General features: G+C 41.0%; 1 protein-coding gene and 1 long non-coding RNA gene across 11 annotated transcripts in view; one reads left to right on the top strand and one right to left on the bottom strand.

The window, feature by feature from the left end:
- LOC111247688 (guanine nucleotide exchange factor DBS-like) overlaps positions 1 to 21420 on the top strand; it is a 185127-nt gene that overhangs the window by 157476 nt on the left and 6231 nt on the right. For 8 of the 10 annotated variants that reach the window (XM_022798948.2, XM_086985413.1, XM_086985414.1 and 5 more), the window contains 16 exons: positions 122 to 235; positions 679 to 795; positions 3873 to 4002; positions 4468 to 4714; positions 4971 to 5139; positions 5305 to 5504; positions 6524 to 6713; positions 14420 to 14653; positions 15984 to 16063; positions 17004 to 17210; positions 18059 to 18203; positions 18412 to 18720; positions 18885 to 19088; positions 19429 to 19676; positions 20082 to 20559; positions 21081 to 21264. In XM_022798948.2, the coding sequence (XP_022654683.1) occupies positions 122 to 235; positions 679 to 795; positions 3873 to 4002; positions 4468 to 4714; positions 4971 to 5139; positions 5305 to 5504; positions 6524 to 6713; positions 14420 to 14653; positions 15984 to 16063; positions 17004 to 17210; positions 18059 to 18203; positions 18412 to 18720; positions 18885 to 19088; positions 19429 to 19676; positions 20082 to 20559; positions 21081 to 21264 (3256 nt within the window). The remainder of the gene's footprint in view (positions 1 to 121; positions 236 to 678; positions 796 to 3872; positions 4003 to 4467; positions 4715 to 4970; positions 5140 to 5304; positions 5505 to 6523; positions 6714 to 14419; positions 14654 to 15983; positions 16064 to 17003; positions 17211 to 18058; positions 18204 to 18411; positions 18721 to 18884; positions 19089 to 19428; positions 19677 to 20081; positions 20560 to 21080; positions 21265 to 21420) is intronic. The other 2 variants (XM_086985415.1, XM_086985416.1) reach the window with 2 other exon arrangements.
- The window catches only part of LOC111247694 (uncharacterized), a 31707-nt gene continuing 17473 nt past the window's right edge, over positions 7187 to 21420 (bottom strand). Inside the window, exons 2-3 of the long non-coding RNA XR_002672220.2 lie at positions 8643 to 8802; positions 7187 to 7412 (exon numbers count right to left, since the gene is read on the bottom strand). This is a non-coding gene — a long non-coding RNA (uncharacterized LOC111247694). The remainder of the gene's footprint in view (positions 7413 to 8642; positions 8803 to 21420) is intronic.

Here is a 21420-nt window from a genome sequence, read left to right as displayed (position 1 = left end):
TTATCAGACAACAATAACTCTATCAAATATAAAACGTAACGACATTTCAAGCTTTACTTTGACGTCAAATACGCGCTGGGTGATTCGGCCTACTAAAATCCTGCTGTTTACTCTCTAATAGGGTTTCTTCCCTGGAATTATTCAGATCGTGTTTGTGCTCAAGCCAACGGGCTTTCTACAGAAAGCTCTATCCGAGGTGTCCCATAAACTGTTTAGGGATGAATTTAATTTCCAGGTAAGTTTTTAGCTACTTTTGTTAGAAACGCAAGCCTAATAAAGACGACGGAATATGTTATCGATCGTAAAACTTGTCCTTATCGCAGAAATCTTCATCAAAGAATCATTCAAATCGAACGTGGGCCGTTGTTTTCGTTAGATGCATGCGACGTTTACCAGCCATGAATACCTGCACCTTTGGCCACCGAGCCCGCCGCTATGTGCTAATTGATATATCTAACAAAGTAAACAGTTAATACTTGTAATATTAGCTAATTAATATTAGATGGGTCATCATTATTTTCTATAGGTTCCGATAGTGATTGCCGACAAAAAAATCTAAACAATGTCACTGCGTTTTATTTGCTGTGATCGAGTTTGGCATACATATAGAAGATGCACAATTATGTAGGTCTTTTACGTAAAGCAAACTAAGGCTGTTACTATTAACTTTGATTTCAGGTGGTGCTTCTGGGCTCGACGTCCGAGCTCCACTCATACATCCATCCGTGCCAGCTCACTCAGGACGTCGGCGGACATTTACCTTACGACCATCGCCTGTGGTGCGATCAGCGCGCCGTACGTATTTTCGCTACCGACATTTACGAACGCTAATCATTAGCACAAATTCAGAACTCTACGGTGTCCTGGTTCCGTTCTTTCGTACGATCTTTTTAAAGGTTACATCTAGCTTTCTTATATAATATCGCAAAGGAAATAACAGGGAAACTAATACATTCCCGAACTATTTCTCACTTCTAGTAACGCAAGCAAAGATCTGATTTTGTACCTATAAATTAAATTCAGGCTACCATTACTGAAATGCGCTACAGGTTGAAACGGAAAGGAACATACGAGCCTATAGCTTCTCTGTTGGTATGACTACATTTATCTTATCGAAGCGATCTAGCGCCCATTCCACTCTTGCGAGCCTCGTATAAGTTGAAATATCTTCGTTTTAAAACATGCATCTTTAGAAAACTAATCTCTACCCGGACACACTAACATTGAGGTGTTGCGAAGTATAATTCAATCCTTTGTCGTATATCATTATGTATGCGAACAGCCGTACATGATCGCATGGTGGCGATTTTTTGCTTGGGCGGATCACTATGTGCTCAGCAGAACTTAGCTGCATAGGGAACGTATGGTCAATCTATAAAACCATCTTGAGTCCATGGAAAACAACACAATAATGCTACGTAGCTATTTCAAAAAACTAACAGGACACCGGGTACAATTGTTAAAGTACAGCCTAAAAGAGGACTGCTAGGACAGTAGGCTTGTTTAGCGTTTGAATTCATGGCTTCCATCTAACCGAATCTGGTCGCGTATTGCTGTTAACTAACAGGCTCAACTAGGAAAAGCGATTCTTTGTAACCTAAATTTATAAGGAAATCAAGCTGTCAGTGAATAACGTTGTCATCACCTATCATAGAACGCTAAAAGAGAGCTTTGGCTATCGCAGAACCTGGTTCTACAAAACAATTCTTCTAGGAATGATGAGGGTAAAAAGAAGGACCCTAGAATCAAAACGTATTGTCACTGTGAAAGCCTGCGGCGGGTTGACTGGTAAATGCATGAGAGCCAAAATCGACTCATTTCACAGTTATGTTACAAAGAAAACAAACACTTACGTTAAACGTTAAAAAGACAAACGTTAAAAAGATATAACAATTTGTGACGTACATGCTCGAGACGTATTATCGGGAAAAGATTGCTTTCGCATCGGAATTTTCGATGTGAAACATGCTGCAACAAGACATTGTTGAAATTAAGCAAGACCGACCCATTAGCAGCCATGATTTTACCAAAGAACTAGACATATATTATTGGACAGTTTCAAGGGATGGAAACAAGCCATTTTCGCTAGAAGGCGAAGCTCGATATTTGGGGACGACACGAATCAACGCAGACGAATTCCCTCAACCGTACGTACGTCCGTCCGTCCGCTGAATTCGACAAAAACGTAAGGGTATCGAGCCATTTCTAACGCGGTGAATCACGGGTGCTGAATAATAGAAAGTACCTAACAAATAAGTAGAATTTGTGCTCTACAATTTATGGCAGAGCCCATATTGACACCAAAGAAGATGGTTCGGTAAGAGTAGATTAGGCTACATGTTAGCACAGTTGATCCGGGCCGCTACTGTCAACAACTAACGAGCCTACCGTAAGCCAATGAATAGAAATTGACCAGAACTAGGAAACAGAAGAGGTGTTGATCCATCCATTCATCCAGTAGTTCTTAGAATTCATGCAGGGATGCTGAAATCATTTGTCACAATTTTCCTCTTAGAAACATCATGAGCTCCACAGGTAGTGGCGTTATATTCTTGCCATAAAATTGGCAGAAAGTCATCGATCCAAATGGTGAATATTTTATTTAGTAATATTAACATTGTAACAGATATACTAAAGCTATGTTTTGATTTTGCCTCAAGAAACGGTCAATAACTTCTTGACAGAATGATATAAAGAATATAATATAATAATATATAAAGAAAACGAATATATATATCCTTTTTCTTTACTTGACTAGTTTTTTTGATAACAAAGAACGATGTGTGTACCTGCTAAGCTAAAACGTTCGCCCAAAAATAACATAATGGCATAGCAGAAGGTACGGTGAGGCGGGTACGTCAGAAGTTTCAGTCAAGTTAAAAAAGAGTTTCAGTATTTTAGCATCGTGGCTACTAATGGACACTGTCATATTCCTTGTTTTTCTACTTCGATTGCTGCGTATCGCTAGACCACTGTAGGCTTATAGTGGTAGTAAATCTTAATGGTCGCAACGACGCCACCCGTGCCCTAACCGCGTTGCTTGCATACAGACATATGCGACGCTACGAGACCAAAAATTGCCTCGTTTGCAGTACGAAATGCCACGGCAGGTGGGCTAAGCGTACCGCCAGTAGCTATGAATACACCATGACGCGACCTGTATAGTAGCAGATACCTAAGTCGAGGCAGCGATGCCCGCTCAATATCGACCAGGCGTCGTAACAAGCAGATGGAAAACGAAAGTCGGATCTAGTGAAGGCAAAGGCTTTAATATGTTCTGCCAACCTATCACCTAGTTCTCTGCAGTATGGACGGGCAGCTCGGAAGCAATATGGGCTTTGAGTAAGCAGGTGATGGAGACGTGTATCCGAAAGAAAAAGGTAACTGATAACCATGCCCAGCAAAACGCCACTAGCTAGGGCGAGAACATAGAACCCGGGCTAAAAGAAGAAGGGCTAAGGGAAGGATTAACTGAAATATTAATCGAAACAAGTATGACAGGACGCGCACAGAAGTGGGTACGGTCATAGATGCGAATTTGAGCAGGGAGGATGCATAAAGTACGAAGCTCATGTGAACTTAGGAAAGTAAGCAACAAAGCAAAATGGTGGGTATAGGTCGGATTAGTCTTCTGTCAATTCTTGCCATGGCACAACCATAGGACGGATAGCTTACAAGTCTGGAAGAAGTAAATAGAAAGCGATTTGTCATGATGATAGGACAAGCTTTTACTCCCCTTTTCGATGGCTATTTGCTAGGCAAACAATGTTTTACTACATCTAAATACAAAGTTCCAGCCATATATATAGATTTCTTGAAGTTCTGAAATTTTGGTTAGCCTTTTTTATTTTTCTCTACTGTGAACTTCGTAGGCTGTAGAGAAGTACTCAATGTTCCTGGCAGAACTCACCGCCTCGATCCGGGAAGTGTCACGTCAGTTCCAGGAGACAGAACTTCCAAACGATGCCGACACAACGTATAATTTACTCCAGGATCAGGGCGGTATGCAGTACCTAACATTCTGCAGATTCACTAGCTAAAAATATATTCTCATAGGTATTTTATTATTCATTTCGATACGCATAGCATAAAAAGTATGGTACTTATTATTGACACTGAGATCACCGCGAACCCTTAGGACTCGAATAAGGCTAGTCCTTAGTGATGAAAGTATAGCATATAGGTATTATGGCAGTACAGGTTGTAGTTCGCTGCTTCAGTTTACGTGTTCAAAAAAGTACGATAAGGCCAATTCAGTCGTGTAGAATACGACATACGTTCCTTTTTTGCAATTTCATTCCTATAGCTTGTATAAAACTTCACGGAGCAGACATTTCATGGGAATGATCCAGTGAAGTGGTAAGATATTTAGCACGAGAACCAGATAACCCGTTATCAGATAAAAAACCTGAGCAGTTACTTCCGTGTCTTGAATAATATCTCTTGTGAAAAAAATAACTTTTACAGGGGAGTACCAATGCCTGAAGGATTCTTTACTATCGGCGGCGCAACGAGGCAAGGATCTTCTAGCAAAAGTAAGAGTTCAGCCTCCCGAGGTGATTCCGTACAATGCGTTGGACATCGAAGACGCCCGCCAGCGACAACAGCGCCAGCGTAGGCTCAATGGTAACGAGAACATAGTTCGTCAAATGATGGCCGAAATCGCCCAACATGAAAGGGACCTTGACTCATTTTGGCTCCTGCACAAGGAACGGTTAGTGTCAGCAGCCGACATAGCTCATTAATAGCGTAATCTTCATATTTACACTTAAGATATAGGAAGATGTTTAACGGAACATTATTTCCTCTGAATCAAAGTTCTTCAATCGTCTAGTTAGCGTATTTGATTTACTGACACATGAACTAATGACTCGATTTTGTATTGCCGACATTACCAAGATATCAGTGGTCCACGAGCGATTAAGTTTGATTGATTTGAGTGATTCTCATTATAAAATCCTGCGTTTCAGATTAAATCAGTGCCTCCAGCTGCGGCGATTTGAAACGCAATTCAAAGAGGTACACATGAACATGGCTGCCAATATCCGCGACGTCCGCGATATGGTCGAGCTTGGGGATTGCGTCACGAGGGTTGACACACTACTTTCGGAGCTTGAACACTTCCATAAGATAGCCGAGGTGAATAGCTATATTTTATCCTATAGCCATGCAATGGGAGCAAAGACCTACCGCTTGTCCAGAAATCAAAACGTACTTCTCCTGACCAGTATTATTTAAAAACACATCGTCTTTGAGACATATACACGTTGCTGTTAATCATTGCCATTGGCTGATTATTTGCAGGACGACCTGGAAAAGGCAGACCACCTTCAGCGGATCGGTTCTCGACTGTTGGAAGGCGGCCATTACGCAATGGACTCGATCGAGCCGAAATGCGTCGAGCTGAAGCGGTTATGCCTCGAGTTTAAAGACAGCTATCAACGTCGAAGAGAAAAACTTGTCAGATACAGAAACCTTCAGGAAAGAATCGAAAGAGCCAATAGGTGAGATACAAATCGGCAAGAGTCTACCCTATCCCTGAAGTAGCTTGAATATAGAATGATTAACAATGATATCAAGATCGCGACCTGTTGTAATGGTCGAAACAAGTAATGTTAGGCTAGGTAAATAGATAAATTTCAGGGCAAAGGGGTAATAAGTCGCAGTAGTTGTACTACAGAAGCAACAGCTGATCGATCCGCAACGAATTATCCCATCGACTGCAGACGGTGGCCATTACTAGCCAATGATTGTATCCGAGTGCGCCTGCAAGCTAATAATGCATCAGACATTCGTGAAAAACCTCATCCTAAAGGTCTTTCTGTGCGATGTAAAGATCTATCTACCGGTAACATACATTCGTTAGCAGTTTTAACAGCTACAGTGGGAGGTGACTTGTGTGAATATGGTTCCCGATAGCCTGATAGACGGCATAAAGTCCAGTTCTTTTCAAGGAGACAAAGAACTGTTCATAGGCACCCGGTGTTATTGAGTGCCTGTGTGCTGGCCTGGCTGTGTGTCCTTTTTGGTGTTTAAAGCGTTGACGTTTTGCCTAGCAGTCCCGATCGTCTTGCTCTCTAACACGGGCCCAGTCTAGAAATCGTTATAGCTCCCTTTGGGCTGCATTAGACTTGTAATTTGGCATCTCAACATTGCCTTCAGAAGCATTCTTACTCCATTTCGGTTTTTCCCTTTTGTCTTGGCCCTAGCTCCGTTCGAATCAGTAATACCGATACGGAAAAACACAGGTTACAAACATACGAAGTATAGGGAGCAGCCTGGAAGCAGTCGCCTCGAGATCGGGTTAGGTGCAATAGAGCGCAACAGCAGCAGAGATAATAAACATCGCCCAAGGCTGCTATATTTACCTAACCAATTAAAAACGTACAGATTTACGTACTTCTCGTTACCCAACGTTAGTAATTGTTTTTCTGAATAAAACCGACTGAGCTGCCGAGTGTTCCATGCCATAATAGAAGATACGGTGTCTTTGAAACTTATTCTAACCGGCGGTTCTCATCAGATGGTGTACCGAGGGAATCGAGTTACTGGCTGGTCTCCACATTGACAAGTGCAGTTCGCCCGATTTCGCAAAAAAAGCACTTGAAGATCTAAATCGCTATCTGGAAACAGTGAAAGAGTTTCAAATGGGTGAAGATGACGAGTACTTCGAAGATTTTATCAACAACGAAACTCGGCCACTCTTGCAACAGGTTAGTCTTCGTTCAGTTATTTGTCTTACTACCTAATCTAGATTATTAAAGTTATAAATTACATCTGACACTGCGCGATGTTATGTTTTCAATCACTACTTCAATCTTAATAACGAATGGTGGTAAAGAACCATGTCTGCGCCTGGATTCGCACCGGACCCATAGATTTCAGTTGTATTGTTACATCTTGTATAAGACTCGATTGGTTTAGTTGTAGGACTTTTTGTTTATGTTTAAAATTATGAAATGAGTTCAAAGTCAATTATTCTCGTTCAGGGTTCAAATATTGTAAATTTCGGGAACATAAGAGAGAGCAATTAAGAATTAGTCGGTTATGGCCTTGACATAACTGAGTCCAACTTGAGCCTCACGCTCGGCCTACATGAATTAGACTTTATCCAGTCCTAATTAAAAAGTCTTGCTAAGCCGGCTTTATTCACAGATGTAAGTTGAATTATAATAGATTGATTTGTCATTACTCATAGGCAGTTATGGCTGCTAGAGAGCGCACGTCCATATATGGCCGACTTGGCTATGCAATGCGTGGGTCTCGGTGATATAGTCGTCTCAAGTTTGAAATGGCGTCGCAGTTGATACATCTTGATGACATACATGACCGCAGTCTTACCGAGCCTTTTACTTGTGTTGGCGCCTTCGCAGGGATAACAGGTATTGATCGCTCACATGTCATACGTTTCCCTGGGGATACATTATTAACGATACAGCTGTTGAATCCCTCGATGCCTATACTAGTTGATGCAAGGATGCCAACAGAGGTAACAGCAGATGCTTATAAGCACCATGATCATCTTTTGGGCTGACTAGGAAAAAATCTACAGGCGTGCGCAAATGAAGGGATGAATTTCAATATACAAATGATCCGACACTAAGAGGATCAAGTCAACGGGCCCTGCTCTGTGATTTCTATAAGTGCTTCTGTTTACGATACAATGTATCTTTTCCAAAAATTCGTTTATTCTTCCCTATCATTCTAGTGGCTGTTTTATCAGAATGACTGGTACTTGCCAGGGTGAGCGAGTGCTCACAGTCTATCGTAAATTCGCCAGAATTTTTTGGTTTGAATTCGAGGACACGTTTGAATATTAAACTTACCATACGTCTAGTCTATGTTCGAATCCGAGCATATAAACAATTGGTTTTGCTATTGAAGACGCCAGTCATTTGAAGCAATGCTTGATGGCGGCAAACGATCGAAACGTTATTTTAATCCTGAATTAGTCAGGAGAAATACATAGAAGGTTTTTAAGTGCTGGCTCTCATCTACATGTGGGCCGGATAATGATTTGAATTGCTAATTTTAATAGATAAAATTGCGTAGTGGGTCAGAGTAGGCTTGGGAAGAAGAAGAAATTTTGTAACAGGATGAGACTACAGTGGTGTAAAAGCTGATACATAGCCAAAGTGAATTATGCCAAGTTCATTTGATTTTAATTTTCAACTTTATGACTTTGTTGACCTTTGTATGTACAGACCCAAAAACTGCAAAGTTGTTGCTTTCATGCTTTAGATAATAGCTGACATGCAGAACTTCGGCATGATGTACAGCCACGCTAAAACCGATGGTAATTTTTACGATATTGCAAGTATAGCACTGCGTGGACTTTCTGCTGAAAAGAGTAACTGAATTGTATTCTCTCGAGCAGCTTAGATGATATAGATCGATTCTATTTTTCTTCAAGCAACTTGTGTTTGCAAAGATCCAAATCAGCACAAAGCCTATCAAAGGTTCACGTGACCTAGAAATAGTCATATCTTCATAAGAATAGGCACTAGTCGGTACTACTTCTCCGTTTTCTTTGCATTAATTGAAAAAAGCTAGGGCGCTCCACTTGGCTCGTTAATAAAAGCAAAGGATGATTTACGCCATCCCCCTGATTGTGTAGAGGTAACGTTTAAAATGCTAGAAACCTGTGAAACGATTTGTGATCGACACTTCGATCTTCCATTAAAAATGCGAATAGTAGCAGGGAAGGTAATGGTGAAGACAATCCTCATATCTCCATATTCTCCTGATCCGCCTCTCCAAATTGCTCGTATCGCGCCCTTCCCATTTTGAAGAAAGAAGCCCCTGGAAAAATGCCAGTCAGTAGGGAAAATGTTTATTAATTAGAAAAAAAAAAATACTAATATGTCAAGAGGTTTTTCTGAACAGAGCATATCCCTAAATAAATCGGTAAACAAAACGATAATTTTTCTTATTATTAATTTCTTACTAATTTTCCAAATTATTTTTTATGACAAATTATAATGCGATCGTTTGTTGACAGTAAATTAAAAATCTAAAATTAGTCGTATCTATTCCGACATCATAGGTTACTATTTAATTCATGTTCACTCCAAGTTGGATGAACATACTAAACATTTATTTTAAAGGACTTTGTCTTTACTTAATTGTCAATCCATAGACAATCGACTTATAAAGATCATTTATTTTTTGCGTACTTGGTTTTTATTCTCTAGACTATTCTGGTAAGTGACTAGGGTATCGTTGAGTCACCTTCATAGGCACTATTGATATATTTATAAAATCAAATATGTACTCGGGACCCTGGTTTAGGTATCCCTCCTTCCATTAAGGGAAATAAGATTTTCTTAATGCGTGGATTTGCCAAGAGACGCGCAAAACAGCTCGCGGCTACAACAGGTAATTTCAACATGAGGCATGATCAGCTAGGTATATTTATACAAGGATAGAAGATAAGGCCTTTAAAAGAAAACATAATTCGTTGCTTTGTCCAGTTGAAGTTTTTCGCTCGCTTTCGCGTATTTAGTTGATCCCAGCAGAATACCAGCCGTTATGAGAAGCGATCGAAGCGAACTTACCCACGATAGCGTTTCGCAATACGGCGAAGTATCTTGGGGAAATATCTGTTGGAAGTTTACCCGACAATGCTGGGTCTAACTTAGCGGTGATGTCGCTATTCCCAGACTCGACGCAGCCTATAAAACGGAGTAAAAGTGGCACGTTTGCGAATTACCGATAAAAGTTAACTCGGATCGCCGTTGAGGTCTTACAACTAATGGCAGTCGCTCTCTTAGGGCCCTTAAAAAGAGGCAGCTGCTACAAACAGCTTGCACGCAGCTGCCTTACAGATATGCAAGGTATGGCGGCAGTGGCAAGATCTGTAGCGTCGTATTATGCCGTAGAGGGATACTTGGCTTATGACATACGATCTCTTTTGGAAGCTCCTCGGTAATTGTGTTTCCCAAGGGCCCAACGAATCAAACCCAAGGCGCCCGATGCAGGCCTTTCCGTGCTCTTGGTACAATCTTGTCGGCCAGCTACGTGCTATCTTTAGTAACTCTTTTGACACACCTCTTAGGCTTAGCTGAGTCGAATGTCAACCCGGGCGATACTTTCTAGTTAGTCTAGCAATTCATTAGTCTGCTCAGTATCGCATACATAGGGCAAACTACCCTACTGCTAATGTTAAAATGAAGCTCTTCGACTGATCATCATGGCCACTGGTTTTAGCCTTCCATTCAAACGTGAGAAACAATTCAAAATATATATATTCACAGTTCCCTCAATGACAATGGAAAATTTATGAAATATCCAAACCTAAAAGTAGCTTTGTTTCTCTAATTAGACTTAAAGTTGGATTTTTTAGTCGAAGGAACTCCTTTCGATTTCTTTGTAGGGTGCCCATAAGGTAGTAATAAGCTAACGGTAACCGAGTGACAACTTTGGATCGAATTGCAATAAGAGCAAGGAAGTTAAGCAACGCGAACATATTGAACATGGGAGTCAGCGTTCTAAAGTATCGATGCTGGGTAAAGCAAGGAGACGAGTTACAGGGAATAAAGTAGCACAACTAGATAACGTGATAGCTCGAATGGCCTATTTCAGCTTTACAGAATCAGGATTATGACTAATCAGTGGCCAAAAGATAACTACTGTGGTGAGTTCGGGTTCTTCAAAATAAAATATACGCTTTCAGTTCAGGTCGCATAAGTTTAACTCGTTTAAGTCGCGTAACTCTTAAGAAGAGTTACGTTAGGAAAAGTAACGGTAAGACGTTGCGGATACGCCAGTCCGGTGCGTAAGTTCAATGTGACTCGTGGTACGAGAAGTGAATACAGACGTTAGGGAGCCCAATGGCCCTTAGGAACAGATAAAAGATCGTGAATCTTGTTCATACTGAGTGAAACAAGGATGCATGGGGGTGATTCGTCTTATAGTTCCATTATTAAACATCTTAATAATGATCATTTGCCTAACTTTTCTTCACCGAAATGGTAGTTGTCATTTTCTGCCCCTTTATATTATCTCAGTTGAACCTTTTAGTACTACCATGACTTTTAGCAACATTTATATTGAAAACTTCGTACATCTTCAACGCGTTACTCAGTGGTTATTCGGTTAAGTGACAATAAGTCAGTAAGAAATATTATCGTTCGACTGAGCCTCGACCAAATTGTTATTCTAAGTAATAAACATGATAACTGTAAGATGTTTAAAAAGGAACACTTTTGCGTATTGTAGATAAAGGTATATAGAATCGCTATTGTTACGGACCGACCGGCCGTAGGTGTACAAAAGGAATAGATCAAACGGTAATTTCGGAATGATTTTAGCAAGAGTATTCAGAGTAGCGCAGAAAGCAATTCTCCGCTGAAACTTTCTTTGCCTTCGCGTATGACGAGAACGACAGGTTGACGACTGCACAGTTACGTTTAAGAGAGAGAGCTTGTTTCGCCTACAGTCAACAACTTATCCCCTCGTCCTAATGTTCTGATAGCTTCGAAAAGTTGTCGAAGTTTATTCTACAGACTAGCCGGCACTTGTTTATGTGTATAGTCCCCATCCTTTGACGTGGAACTCGATTCTTCCAATTGGCTATTGGTATCGGTGACACTACAGCAAATGAGATATAGATGCCATGTAGCCAAAGGACAACGGATGTGGATAGTTGCTTTTAAACATTTTTTTACTAACCAATTTTCCATCGCATCCCCTGTTGAGGGCCATCTACTGCTAACTTTCTCTATATTCGATTCGGAAGGGCAGCGGGATATTCGTTTCAGGCCCGGTTCTCTCACAATATGTGCTTAGCACCTTCGTAAACGCTGAGCTACTTCATTTTGTTAGTGCACCACAAACGGTGCACTATGGAGGCCGCTAGCTAATTCCGGGATTGCCTTCGTTTCCCAATGCACGCGCCGTCACTGCTCAATTCTTGAGTTACTTTGCAATTGTGCTTATTATGGTTGCTGCTTTCATTGAAGTAAACAAGCGATTATTATGTAGGTGATGGAAAAAAACTGTCAAAGGAGATCTCTGGACGGATACAGGAGTCGGAGGGGACGCTAAAGCGCATCGGCCGCAATGCATAGAGAGAGGAATTAATGGACGGCGAAGAAATTGACAAGAAACTGAGTCGTCGTGTTTTTTTTTAACCTGTTTTCCGATTCCCTACTTTAGTCGGTTTCGTTTTGGCACTACAGCCGTTTCTGCCGGTGCTGTTGCTTTTATCAAAGCTGAAATTTCCGAACGGTGTACATGTCTTGGCTCTGATTCCCGCAAAAACTTTCTCTGATTATACAAGCACCATATTGTTTGAATGGGCTGAATACGACGTTACCCAAGAATCCTCCATTTTGCCATTGCAAAGAAGCAAAGTCGCCGAAGAAAATGACTGAGCTTATCAAGCTAATTGAATCTACTATCGCTTGCCTTGAGCAGCCAACCCAGAAAGATCAGATGGACCCAGAAGTCCTTAGCAGTCGCCGGCGCCAAGAAAGCAAGAACAAAACAGAGGAATTAGTTCGTTTGCCAGACATGCAGACTTTAATCCATTCGGAGCATTGCCAGTCAGAAGAATCGTCATTAATCCAACGGTCACTGCTACAATACGTGGGGCTTTCACCATGGAAGAAGGGTAGGGCCGCAGGAGAACAATGAGTAGTAGCGGAATGAGAAAGGAGGGTAGTACGACAAACACACGCCGGTGTCGCAGGCTATCCGATCGTGAGACTTGTCGGGACTTTCGGTCCACTAACCTAACTTTACCTAGCAAGGGTCTTTTCAGCTAGCCGAGCCAGCTAGTTTGGGGTACTCGATGCTGATACAAAGCCGGAGTCTACTGCGTTGTGGCAAGTGTAAGATAAGCCTTAAAATTCCCTCTAATTTGTCTGCCTTTTTTAATTGGAAAGTTTCAAGGTTTTGACGGGAACGGTCACGCGAGCAGCAGCCGGTAATCTTTTACCTTTCCTCCTCTGTATGGTACAGTCGGAGCAAACCGGCCATCTTTCCTACGATTGCGCTAGCTCTTAATCTCAACTTTGGCGACGATCCCTCGAGGCAGGAAATGCACCTGTGAGAGCACGATTGTCTCCAGGGATCGTATATCTTTACGTCCTACTCGGGTCACCAAAAAGCTTCTTAGTAACTGTTGCTAGAGCCCGACTACGCATTTCTCTACGTATCTGAAAACACCAGTTTTTCAATTGTCAGACCAGATACAATGAGCACAATTTCCAATTCAGCTTATCCAACTGATGTTGACACATCATTTTGCTTATTCATACACGAAGCTGTATTCCAAACATGTGCATATCTTTCGTCCGATCAAGTTTTGTGTCGGAAGTAACAGTCAAGGTGACTTGATCAAAAGTCACCTTGACTGTTACTTACACAGAAACTATATTATATCTATCAACAGTACTTTGCCTGAAAGTATTAACAATAGTAACATTTTGCGGCTCATATCGACGTCTGCTATTGGAAGTATACTAAACAATGTGAATGTGGCTGCGTTTATCTTATTATTGAGTGCGCATCAGTTAATACCCGGCATAATATCGAATCGGACACCCCTCAAGGTACATGAGCTTGCGGATTTAATTTAATTTATTATTATATTTAAATAATTTAATTTAAGATAATATCAATATACGGCCAGTTACTTGTTTCGCGTTATGAAATTTCGAATTGTAAAGCTTTCAACGAAATAATTTCTAACGAGAAAAACTTTAGCATCGAGGCAACGGATAACTTCCACATACGCTGGCGACCCTTCTTCGGTAAGTGTTGGAGGAGGTTGAGGCCTGCATGGTCGACCCGACGAGACTTGTATGAAAAAGAGTGAGAGGAGAAGGCGGTTAGCACTAAACACAAAGACATTGTTAAAGAGGCAGCGAGGTAAAAAGTTGACGTCAATCACTTCCCCAAGGATATGGGAACAAGGCAGCTTCGAGAGACGATAAGGAAATTAGGCGCTAAGCGCAGCTCATCTCTGTAGAGAGGGGGGTCTGTTGAAGGCTGTTGTGAGGTTGACCTGACTACTCAACGTCTTGTTTTATGCAATCTTAATCACTTTAAATCATATCGGGCGCGTCGTAACTATAAAAACGATGTTGATATTTATAGCTATCATAGACTATGCGATGGATATTAATGGACAACATTGTTAATGGGATAGTTAAGCACGCAAAAGCAACTGTCATGTGCACGAGCTCCCATTTCAAATAATTCTCAATTTTCCACTCTAAGTATCACGCCGTTGGGTACTCTGTGAAGCACATTCTGTGAATCAGTAACGTGTTCTATCTTTGTTGTTCGTTCTAGCCTAATAAACTTGTGAAGTCGCTAAGCCCAGAGAAGTACGTTTAATCACACACTGTTTTTATTGTTGTTTATTTCGCTTGTGCCATTTTTAAATTCGTGGTGCTGTCTGACACAGGTACTGAAGCGCATAGATGACGTTCGAATGATGTGCATCAATAGGCAAGCCTCTTTTCGAAAGCTTGCGGCTAGTCGGCCCGCCCCGAAGTCTACTGCCGCCGAAACGCCAGCATATTCTGGTAGTGACATCGCAAGCAACACAGCAACTAAGGACAGCAGCAGCAAGGACGTAAAGAAGGATTCGGAACAAGGCAGTCCAACGTCGTCAACACGTTCATCTCTCAAAAGCAAGGTGCATAGAGCCTTCTCGCTGTCTGTCCTCTCGCTTGATTCATGGAGGCCTCGAAGGCGACATTCAACCTAACAAAAAACAGATCGAGGACAAAAACAATTCATTGATCCCCTTCCCTCCCGGCTCTGTTGAACTGAGCCTTCAATCACTGAGGTTATGTGTTGTTGTTAATATGTTTCTGTATATCACGGATCAATAAACTGAAGAGCGTCGCCACTTTATTGATCACGCAACTCTAATAAAACGAACCCACGTTTGAAGTGATAGATAGAAATTGCAAAATTTCAAACTTACTAACGCCTTACTTACTAGTATACATGATTTATTTATTGGTTGGCGATACTTCCGCTATTTTTCGTCCTTATTCGTATTTATAAACAATTTATACACAAATGATTCTGTCAGACGTTTATTAAGCATTCATTGTCACTACCTATCATCTTTTTTTGTTTATCTGCACGGTCCCTTCTGCGTAATAAACTTGTAGTCCTAGTATATCATAGCGAGTTACCTCAACGTAAAGCAGGTATATTTTAGATTATAGGATAATTGCCGTAGTTCCCATCGATGTAAGATGAACAAACTTTGCTACTGGAGATGATCATAGAGCATTTTTCACTGTGGCTTCACGAAGTCACTTACTTTCCTGCCTGCTGATCTACAGTAACTTGTGAGACCCTGAAACTTCACGAACATGAAGCGGCGATCATTGTTTGATGGCATAAAATTTGTTACATACGACATAAATGATAAAAAAAATCGTATTTGTATAATAAAGACATGACAGTTTTATTATTTGTGTTGCGTTTTGCTCATTTTACATTGACATCTATGCTCATATGGATATTAGCTGTTGTTTGTATTATATGTATGTGTCAATCAGTCTATGTGGTGTTCAGATGATAAAACAGCAGGTGAGTTCTTGGTCAACTGGCTTTACTAAATTAGTTAATAACATCAATCAGTTTCATCTGTAACCCATCTAACGCCACTTACCCACATCTAATAACCCACATGCACTTCAACCCAGTATCGTGGTAAGGTTTCACCGCCATCGTTGTCAACGTTCTCAACGTTATGTTACAAAACTAATTTATACATTTCGCTTGTCATTTCGTTACCTGGCTTTGATTATTATGGCACTGGAAACTGTTAAAGTAACCTGGGCAAATGTGTACTGCCTCCTAGCAAAACTCGTACATGCGCACATTCAGCTATTACTTCATGACATATTGTACTACGTCATGAAGTAATAGCTAGAATTACTAAGACACAGTAGAGGCATTCGCTAATGTTTGCTTGATACTTGTTCATTGATTCGACTTTTCAGATTGAGGTGCAGCTGCCGCTGGAAATTTCATGCGCCTCACTCACCTCACCGACCGAGAAGCTTAAAGATGATAAACGGGGGTAACTACCAAACTAACAACTTGTGCCTGTGTTTCCTATAGACGACTAATAAAATTTTGCCCCCCATAGAAGTTACAAGGGACGCGTTTCACGATGTTCTACAATATACACTTTACTTGAATATATGAAATTGAGTTGCCAAAGGACTCTATAGCAATATGCATTCATATAGGTGAGATTTAATGTCGAGCATCTATGCCAGTCTAACGAGAGCCTTAAAATTAGCTTAGCCCATATGGACCTCAATGGTGCGTTTGATTTTCTTAGATCAGTGATATTTGTGGCGTCCTAAAATGCAGCTTGAGGCTCTTCTTAACATGCGTAGTATTACGTCTGTGGTTGTTCAATGTGCCCAAATGCCAGCTTATTTGGTTTTTCTATAAAATCAAGTATCAAGGGTTCGTTAGTTTATCCATTTGAAGTTCCATGCCGATTGATTCAACGAGGCACCCTCAAAAACAGAACAGAATCAATTTGTTCAAAAAAGAAATTAAACAATACTGTATGTCTATGCATCGTTGTATGCATTATTATAGAATTTACGCATATACAGTTTTATCGGTGTGCTTATCAAATTAGACGATCATATGAACACATATTGTCATTGAAGTTAAACTTACGTTTACAACTTTTCACATATATGTAGGATGATTTCAAGTAGCACCATTGTTAATTCATGTCTTTCGCTATACGTTTCGTAATCAGCCTAGTTAGCGTTCGCTCAGGTTTGCAGGCTTAGGTTTTTGCTGGACTGAATAGAGGGCTGATATAGAGCAACTTCCTCGTAACAACTTTTGACTTAATCGTTCCCTTGGTTCTAATATAATTTTCCATGCAAATATACTGCTTCTTCTCGCTGCTGTTTGAGCATGCTTCAGACGTTTCTTGCTATAAAAAACGTTCTGTTCTGTTGTACTTTAATGTTGAAACGCTTTTACAGTCACGTCATGCAAGAGCTAATTGAAACGGAGAAGAGTTATGTAGCAGAGCTGAATTCAGTCGTCGAGGGCTACCAGAAACAAATGTCAAATTCTGAACTCAAGCCGCTAATTCCTCCACCGCTTGTGAATCGTGCAGATGTGCTTTTTGGCAACATGGCAGACATACTTGCCTTCCACCGTGATGTGTTCCTCGGCGACCTTCAAGGGTAAGTTCGTTTCAGTGGTCAGCAATTAAAATTGGCAGATACAACCAATCAACTACAGCAGTCAATAACGAATATTAAGCCAATTTTGTCTGGGTTGAGATAAAATTCACGAGACGACACACAACCTCAGGTGGGTAGCCATAAACAAGATATCTATTGAAAAAATTCGATAAATCTAAATAATTGGAAAATGCTCCGTACAAAGGAAAAAAGAGACGCTGTTGTATTTGAAGTACAAATTCACCACTAAACATAGGCCAACCATTGTCTAGGTGATAAGTATCTCAACAAGTCATATTATCAAGGGATACATGTTAAAATAGTAGGGTTGCAAAGAAAATTCACTGTGAAACACCACAGTGTTTATTTCGGGGACAATAGGTAAATATGTTATTTATTTAGCCCTCGTAACTTTTCGCGAGTGTCCGCCAGAATTAGGTGTGCCGTCTTGCCAAAAAGAAACAAACTTCATATTGAAGAAGTTTTCTAATCACGTGTTGACTTTTCGATCCGAGTTGAGCGTAAGGCCGTAAAAATAAACTTGAAAGGAAATTACCCAATCAACAAAAAAGGTAAAAAAAAATAGAATATGGACGGTCCAACAAAACCTCCTATTCGAAGTCTAGAATGACGGGCGGCTTTGACAATGTTCGCCTATCTTGTTGCATATTACTTGTATCATCGTCGTTTCCGATTGCCAGCTCACTCCCAAGTCGACAGGGCCAGTGAAAGTATGACTGGTAAGAAAGCCGAGTCCGACTTCTGCAACGTTTGTTACTCTCAACATTAATTTGATTAGGAACTTCCTATAGAGAAATAATTTCAATGAGTAACCTTTCATATTACAGGTGCCAGACAACACCTGAGCAGGTGGGACAATGTTTCGTACAGCGAAGCGAGGAATTTCATCAATTGTATAGTGTCTATTGCATGAATAAGCCCCGCTCCGAAGCGCTTAGAGCGCAATGCGCCAATGACGATGCCTTCTTCAAGGTAGGCATCCACAATCAGTATAGCTTTTATATATATACGAGTACGTAAATCGCTAGTACCTTGTCCTTAATCTCCTCTGATTTATGTTATGAACATTTTGATAAATGCGGTTTGAGAGATGATGGAATTTCAAGCTGATTGTCAGATTTATCCTGCTATTGTCACCATATATGTTGTCATATGATGATTATGATTTGCACCTTTTCAGGAGTGCCAACGAAGACTTCAGCACAAGTTACCCCTTGATGCGTATCTGTTGAAACCGGTACAGCGTATAACTAAATACCAGTTATTGCTCAAGGATCTACTTAAATACGCGACACTACGAGTTGCTCATGGAGACGACGCTTCACTACGAGATTCGGAGTCTAACCCTGCAGCTTCAATCCCCGTGTTGCCGGGTCTTCAGCACGCGTCCGCGAGTACACAACAGCTGCAACAAGCCGTAGACACGATGCTCGACGTGCTTCGACACGTGAACGACTCTATGCATCAAGTTTCTATCACAGGCTTTCATGTACGTATAGTACATATTGTATAGTTGATTATGAATAGTTGATAGCTAAAACAACGATTGAACGACGTTTGCTTGGTCTTCTAAATCTAACCTATGGAAATACTGTTTAACTAGATAACGCCATTTGACCAATGTTCGTCCCTGTTGCTGACGTTCGCTTTCAGGGCTCCTTGTCTGATTATGGGAAGTTGTTATTACAAGGGCCATTCAATGTCTGGATGGAAGAAAAAAAGAGAGAACGGTCAGTGAAAGATTTGAGATTTAAACCTTCGCGAAGGTACATTTTTCTCTACGAGCAGTTGGTTCTTTTCACCAAGAGGCAAGGACGAGATGAGAACCTATCCTATGCATTTAAAAACGCTCTCAAGGTATGTTTTTTGTTTAGTTTACAGGGGAGGATTATCCTAAATCTGAAACTGTCTGAGCAATACCGTTTCCCTATCCAAAATGATGTCATTCCTATCAAAACGTTGTGTACATTTTTTCTTTTTTTCACACGAAAATTTTGCCGGTTCGGGTAGACGCCTCATACGGTCATAAGATATTTACTCCAAGGAAAAGCATATTTTGTGTAATAGAAGTGATGACTTCTCGAATTGCAATTACGTCCCATACATAATTTACTATTTAAAATATATTCCCGGAAGCCTGAACAGGGTCCTCATTGAGCCTTACTGTATTCAATTTCTTTATTTTATATCGTTTCAGACATCTCAGATAGGTCTAACTGAGAACTTGAAAGGACGTGGTGATAAGCGCAAATTCGAGGTATGGCTACACGGTCGGTCGCAGGTGTTTACTATCCAGGCACCAACAGCGGAGGTTAAGGAACAATGGCTACGAGCTCTCAAAGGCGTCCTGTTGCATCAATTCGAGCTACTCAAAGACGAAAATTCACGAAAATACATTGAATTATCTTCGTACATTTCTACCCGACCAATAATACAACACCATCGGTACATAGCCTCAAATAGTAGATGAATTAAGGAGTGAGAGAAAAATTGAGAGCTGGTTTCTATATAAAATGTAATAAATCAGGAGCAATAGTTAGTCACTATCTCATAACAGAAAAATTATTAGATATTTCTATTACGTTTTTTTTTACGGATATCTATCTTTTATAAGAGCTACGATATTATCCACTCTTGTATCTAGTATCTATCCCCCCCCCCGCCCGCCCCCCCAGGTAAATAAGGCAGGTGCAACGTTTTCGATCAATACTCTTCTGGATACGTGCGCTTACTTAGCAAGCCCTTCAACAACAATGACATTTCTAATATTTGCGATCTCTTCTGTTCTTTCCATCTTCCTGTGCGTCCTTCCGTCGTGTTTTTTATCCTTTTTTTTTTCTTACAACTTAGACCGATGCGACACAACACGATCGGTGGGCCTAATTCAACAAGTGGAGTTCCAGGTCACCTGGCCTTCTCCGCTCTTGGCGGCTGGGAGCGGCATCATTCGCTACAGAGCACTCCCATCTCAACGCCGACGGCTTCACTTGGTCTCGGTGAGCATTATTCTTCTAATTCGTCACTGTCCGCCTTGCCGAATTTCACATTCAACCTACAATCGTCAGCCGACTGTCGAGCGATACCCGGCTGTGAGGGGCCCCAGCAGAAAAGTCCGCTGGGCCGACGCGCGACTCTGCCAGCTCTACGGCGAAGGGCCGATTCGGACGTTGAGGACGGCTGGTCAACTGATGATCTCCGCTCCGACGAGGATGATGATGAGGAGCTGTTTGTACCACCCTCGCAGGTGGGGCATTTATACTTAGCCCTTGGCGATTACTCAGCAGTTGACGTTGGTGAAGCGTCGCTATGCGAAGGACAGACCGTACAGGTACATAATACGTTCTCGTTTTTAATTATCTATCTTGAAAGATAAATGCATAGCAACCTATAGATGGTTAACTATGGAAATTACGAAATATACGAGTTGTGTATGTAATAGTATGTTTATTGGCGATGTAACATGGCTAGTGGGTCTGTCAAAGCTTGGCAACCTGCATATTTTTCATTTACATGTTTCAAAAACGGTATCATACATAAAAGGCTGTATGTTATCATACATTTTTTAACAGAATGTATGAAGTCAATTATACGTTTCAATTTTATTTCGTACTAGCTGCCGTATTAAGTTATATTTATTCGTTTATGAATTTTACTGAAGTCAGCGTACCCAACAAGCCGATGCTGACATTTAGAGCGCGTCACTAATTTATCGCTCTTGCATTACGTCACGATTGAACCAAGACACTGATTAAATTCCGATGTCTGATTAGGGTCGTATGATATATTAATACGTAAAACTAAAATGAATAGACTCAAGTAAATTGTCTATAATTGATATGTTCGATTTAGGTTATGCGAGTGGGATGTGCCGGATGGTGGTACGTGCGGGGCGTGGACCAGACCTTAGAAGGCTGGGTACCAGCCTCATATTTAGGGGCAGTTGCTACAACGGGGGGCGCGAACACAGCCATTGGAGCGACAAACTGCAGAGTCCCGATAAACACTCGCTCATCACCTTCGATAAGTAGCCAAGGTATGTCGCTCTTTAGGTAATAGTTCAGCTGATCAAGCAAGTGAGTGCAGAATTGCCGATCTTCGCTCGATATAATCAATTCCTATTTTCCTAAAAACGTCTTTATTGACCATGACCATTTGTTGGAACAGTTCTTTGCGTAATATACAGTGCTCC

Source organism: Varroa destructor, unplaced genomic scaffold, assembly GCF_002443255.2.
Source record: "Varroa destructor unplaced genomic scaffold, Vdes_3.0 BEIS01000003.1, whole genome shotgun sequence".
Taxonomy (NCBI): domain Eukaryota; kingdom Metazoa; phylum Arthropoda; class Arachnida; order Mesostigmata; family Varroidae; genus Varroa; species Varroa destructor.
The sequence above is the reverse complement of the archived record's forward strand: the minus strand, read 5'-3'. Positions and strand labels throughout refer to the sequence as shown.